This window comes from Penaeus vannamei, chromosome 2 (assembly GCF_042767895.1).
Source record: "Penaeus vannamei isolate JL-2024 chromosome 2, ASM4276789v1, whole genome shotgun sequence".
In the NCBI taxonomy this organism is placed as follows: Eukaryota; Metazoa; Arthropoda; class Malacostraca; order Decapoda; family Penaeidae; genus Penaeus; species Penaeus vannamei.
Genome location: NC_091550.1, coordinates 51,263,015 through 51,268,014, shown reverse-complemented (window position 1 = coordinate 51,268,014; position 5,000 = coordinate 51,263,015). Strand labels below are relative to the sequence as shown.

Genomic DNA, 5,000 nt, shown 5'->3' with positions numbered 1-5,000 from the left:
TCGCCAAAGAGTTTCATCTTAAAGAATACATTTTTCCTGGAACTGCAAGAATTCAAAGACCAGAGAAACTATTGGACTGACCACTTAGAGAAAAGGATAAGATCAATTTTTGAACGCATGTGTGAAAAGGATATTAAAGAACCTGTGAAAATAGAAGCTTACTTTGCAGGCGGGACAGAAGCTCCATCCATTGGTTACGGGGCATCAGAAATTGTTTCATTCTTCACTCCAAAACCCGGCTTTCACGGAGTAAGTGAATATTAAGCTGAACGGAGAGGTTTTAATTATCACCTATCAGGTGTTATGTGTCCTTTTGAGTTTAGTGATTTGCCCTGGGTAGTCAGGCATATAAATAGCAGTCACTATTACTAGGGTTGGAAGTTTATTACAGTATGTTCAGTTTAGTTGTGCTGTTAATTGCCACTTCTAAAGAGATCATAAAGCTTTTGATGTGTTCTCATGAGCACAGTATTTTGTGATATCATTTTTACTAGGTTTTTAAGGGTGTTTTTGATGAGTAACCACCGAGCTCAATTTGTTTCTTCGTCCATGGTATTTACTTTCCTATGAAGCATATTTAGAGTCAACTTTTAAGCAAAATCATTCCTTTTGAAGGCTTTTTTCACAAAGACGCGTCGTCTGCTAATTCGGATCTGAAAAAATGATACTCAGCCCCGCTTCATGGAATTTGCTCTGATGACGTCACAAGGTGTACTCCTTTACACATGACCAATAATAACCAGTCATATATGCAACAGCAGTTGTACATATGTGTATATTATATATATATATATATATATATATATATATATATATACATATATATATGTATCTATGTATGCGTGTATATATACTTACGTATGTATGTATGTATATATATATATGTGTGTGTGTGTATACATATACATATGTATGTATGCATATATGTATATGTATGTGTGTGTGTATACGTATATGTCTATATATGCACGTGTGTGGGTGGATGTCCATATGTATACAAAATCTTACGTTACTTTTTTTAATTGACATTAAATTCTAAAAATACATATATACTAGAGGGGTTTAAAGTACGATCAGACTACCCATAAATTTCTCTGGAATCCAGCGATTTTCTGTGGGCTGGAACTAATCCACCCATCCGTGGTGTTCACACTGCGAAAAGAACCATCGGTTTTGCTCAGTGGAGTCGCGGCATCAAAACAAATCGTAGAAACTCGCTATGGATCCCGCAATCTTCTCTCAAGTTCTTTACTAGACCAACTCACTTCTCAGCCTTACTGTGAGTTAAACCTTTACCTGTATAGAGAATGGAGGAAGTTTATTGTCAGTCCTTCCTCTTCCTTTGTTTAGCCTTTTCTTTCTTTCTTTGCCAACTGTGTATAACCATGCTCACTTGATTTGGTACATCACTAATGCAAGAACCACTCCGTTAAAGGATTTTTCCTCTTGCTCTTGGGAAAGACTGGGAAAAAGCACGTTGCTTCAAACACGCCCTTCTCTAGTGATACTGCTTTACTTGCCTTTGCGTGTTCGCCTGGTGTGTTCTGCTGATGACTTTACCCCTCCCCCTCGTGTATACTCGTATATTATAAGTAGTTCTAATCATTGTCGTACTGCTTGTCATTTCCTGTGAAAGTATTTTAGTGTTTGAGAGCAAATTGATATGGCATGTGTCATTTTTTGTTCACATGGAATGGGAAGGATGATTGTTAGCACTGTCTAGTCACTGTAGTGAAATTTTATTTCACTAGTATCATTAATAAAGATATAGATAAATGCACTCTGAAATAGGAATCTTTTTATTTTAGAAGAAGATATTTGTTTCCGCAGTCACAGTTAATTATGCTTACTTGATATTAAATCAAATGGTTTATTACATTTATATTTACTCTGAGAATTGTGAATTGGATCTTTCGGTTAATTTTAGGTTGTTTCATCCCGTAGTCTTTCAGATATAAAATAAATCATGGTAATATTGCTTTCATCTTTGCTTTATGTTTGGCTGTTCGATCGGCCAATACCATTCATGATGACTCTCAGCTGAGCTACAAACTTTACGATAATAATGACAGCTGTTTGTAGAACATTCTTTTGTATCAGCCCTTATAGATTTAAAAGAAAATATTTATAAGTTGGACTCAAATAAAGAATTTAAAAAAAAAAATCAACTCTGGTGTGTGTGTGTGCAACATTGTGTGATTTAACTTTCTTTTGATACTGTTAAAATTTTCATCTGTTTGGCCGGGATTTTATATTAATGAAAGGGGATTGTCCAGTGAGTTTTACCAACATGGTGAATAGGTGAGTGTCTGTAGTTATTATACACTACTTGATCAATAATAGAAAAAGGTAACAGAAGAATTATTAATTGAAGAATATTTTCAGTAAATCTTATAGAGGTTACTATTTTGTATCACTGTTTTTCCTTAAAGATAATCTGGCAACTTACCCTGGGCTCTTGAACACTCCAATTCACCAATCCTCACTTTTGTTCTTAGCAAATAATAGTTATTACTGATGTTTACATTTTCGTATTTATTAAGCCCATGACATATATTATATATTTTATTGTCTCTTATTGAAATGTCCTTTCTTACCATAAACCATATAGAGAATAGTAGTCCATAAAGAAGGGTGAATTGGCACTTTTTCCTTTCTTTCTCGAGATTGGTCAGAGAATAACTAGTAAATATTGCCCAAAAATCTAAGCATATTTTTCTCTTGTCTGGTCAAATTTTAAATATGCTATATTTGCCAAAAATCGAGAAATATATTCTATTTCTCGCCTATACCAGGTCCCAAAGGGTCCATAATGAGAATCTTTTTTATGTAACGAAATTGATATAAATTATATATGTATATATGTGTGTACATTTTATATATATATATATATATATATATATATATATATATATATATATATATATATATATACGTGATTGGTATATGTAGATAGCTTCAGATTATTTTTTGCTAGCCTGTCATGACGGTTACTTACGCATTTTGTTAAGAGATATTCAAATATATACAAAAGTGAGACAAAGATCAAATTAATTCTATCAACAGTTAAATTGACAAATGATTTACAACGGCGGTTATATTTGCTTAATTTGGATTAACATACATATTCATGGTCGATAAAGAATATGTATGTTTACTGTATGTATATAAATACAATGCTTTAAAAAATGTAAATTTAGTGTAAACAACATATGTAATGCATGTACTAATCATCAATAAAGTAATATTAAAATCTACAATTTATTTTCTAACCGGCAACTTAAGTGACGTCACTAACTGACCAATCAAAATGCGTAAATTCATGGTAAAAAAAGGTTGCTTACACATTTACAATATCGTGCCGAAGATGTTGCAGAATAACGTGGGCGCGACGTTAAAAGGTTAGTACTCATACAGAAAACCAGGTCATTTTGTGTCTCGGACAAAAGCTTACAATATATATTTTTTTAACAATAAAAGTTTGGGATGAACAGACTGTTTATATGAAGGTAAATGTTGATTAATTATAAATATAGTATGTATATTCATTAAGAAGAATTTAACTGGTTAACACGAGTGATTTTCAAATAACTTTTTTATATTTTAAAATGCATAATGAACAACGAATTATTATATACACATCAGTTACTGCGCTTTTTCTTTTAGTTATTATTATGACATTTTGCATTTTTCTAGCGACACCCTCCACAGACAAAGACCCAATAAGAAGAAACTACGCTTTCATACATTCAATTTATTTTATAGACAGGGAGAGGGAAGCCCGTCCTAGTGACCCCCCCCCCCCATCCCCTTTACTAGTGCTTTGTGCCAACTTGGAGAAAACGAACATTGCAAACACCGTCTGTGTGTGGGTGTTGTGTACTTTGTGATCGGCGATATGCTGGGAATATTTGTTGTTTTGAGGTAGATGCAACAGTCCGATACGACTATAGGATGGTGTCCATATCGCCTTAGTTCTGTGCGTCGCTCTTGGTAACTTGTACCTCATTTCTCACGGTTGCAGTATAGCAGCACGACAAATGCGAGTGTAAAATCTATTGTACGGTATATTAGAATTTGGTACGAAGTTGCCGGGCAATAAGCTACAACGGCTTTCAAAGCAACTGCCATTTAGAGAAAAAAAAAAACCAAAATCACATACTTTGTCCGCCTTACAGACGAAATTGGTTCCGTTCAAGTTAATACATTGGACATGCGTTAGTTGCATCGGAGAGAGGCGTGGAGAACGCGCCGAGCGAGAGAGGGCGATCAAGCTATCGAGGGAGGGAAGGGGATGAAGCGGCAAGACACAGAGAGAGAATGAGATAACGAACCTAAAGGGGGGAGAGGTGAAAGTAGGAGAGAAAAAGCACACAAAGGAAGCATAGGAGAGAGAGAAAGAGAAAATTTTAGGCAACATCTGTTGGCCTAAACAGTAATAGATTAGGAGAATAATCTTACGCCACGACGAAGAAGCAGTAATTCCTAAAATATACAGCTTACTTCATCTGCAAAGTAGAATCCTACTCATAAATTTAAATATGAATTCTCACTTAATATCTGTTTGATTACCAGATCTAATGGATTGATTTCAAAATTTGATAGCTTCTTTAATTCCTGTCTTGAATGCACTCCTCAGATATCGAATAACAAGAACAGTAGCTGGTGCTCGCTCCCTCGGACCACCTCGCACCTTTAAACACGAAAAACTCTCCCCCGTTGATGCTGACGTAAAATTGCGGTCTTCAGCCAGATAAAAGTATGTAAATGTCCCGTGGACTCTCTGAATTGAGAACTTGGCAGTCTTGTTGAATTACTCCATCCTGAAAATGATCTAGTTTCTGCTCAATTTCCCACTCTCCTTTTATTTCAATAAAGATAGAAAACGTACCACAAAACTAATGCCGTTACGTCCGGAAAACAAATAACAATGTTGACGTATTCGGGTCCAGCGTTTTTTTCATAGCTATAAATCTGAGCTTAAACAAGGCGCTACGCAG

General features: G+C 34.9%; 1 protein-coding gene across 3 annotated transcripts in view; it reads left to right on the top strand.

The window, feature by feature from the left end:
- LOC113802828 (uncharacterized) overlaps window positions 1-3,240 on the top strand; it is a 67,201-nt gene extending 63,961 nt beyond the window's left edge. For all 3 annotated transcript variants that reach the window (XM_070134670.1, XM_027353468.2, XM_027353467.2), the window contains exon 21: window positions 1-3,240. This exon is cut by the window's left edge and continues 1,656 nt beyond it. In XM_070134670.1, coding sequence (XP_069990771.1) covers window positions 1-264 — 264 coding nt within the window. In that variant the 3' untranslated portion in view covers window positions 265-3,240.
- The last annotated feature ends 1,760 nt before the right edge of the window (window positions 3,241-5,000 follow it).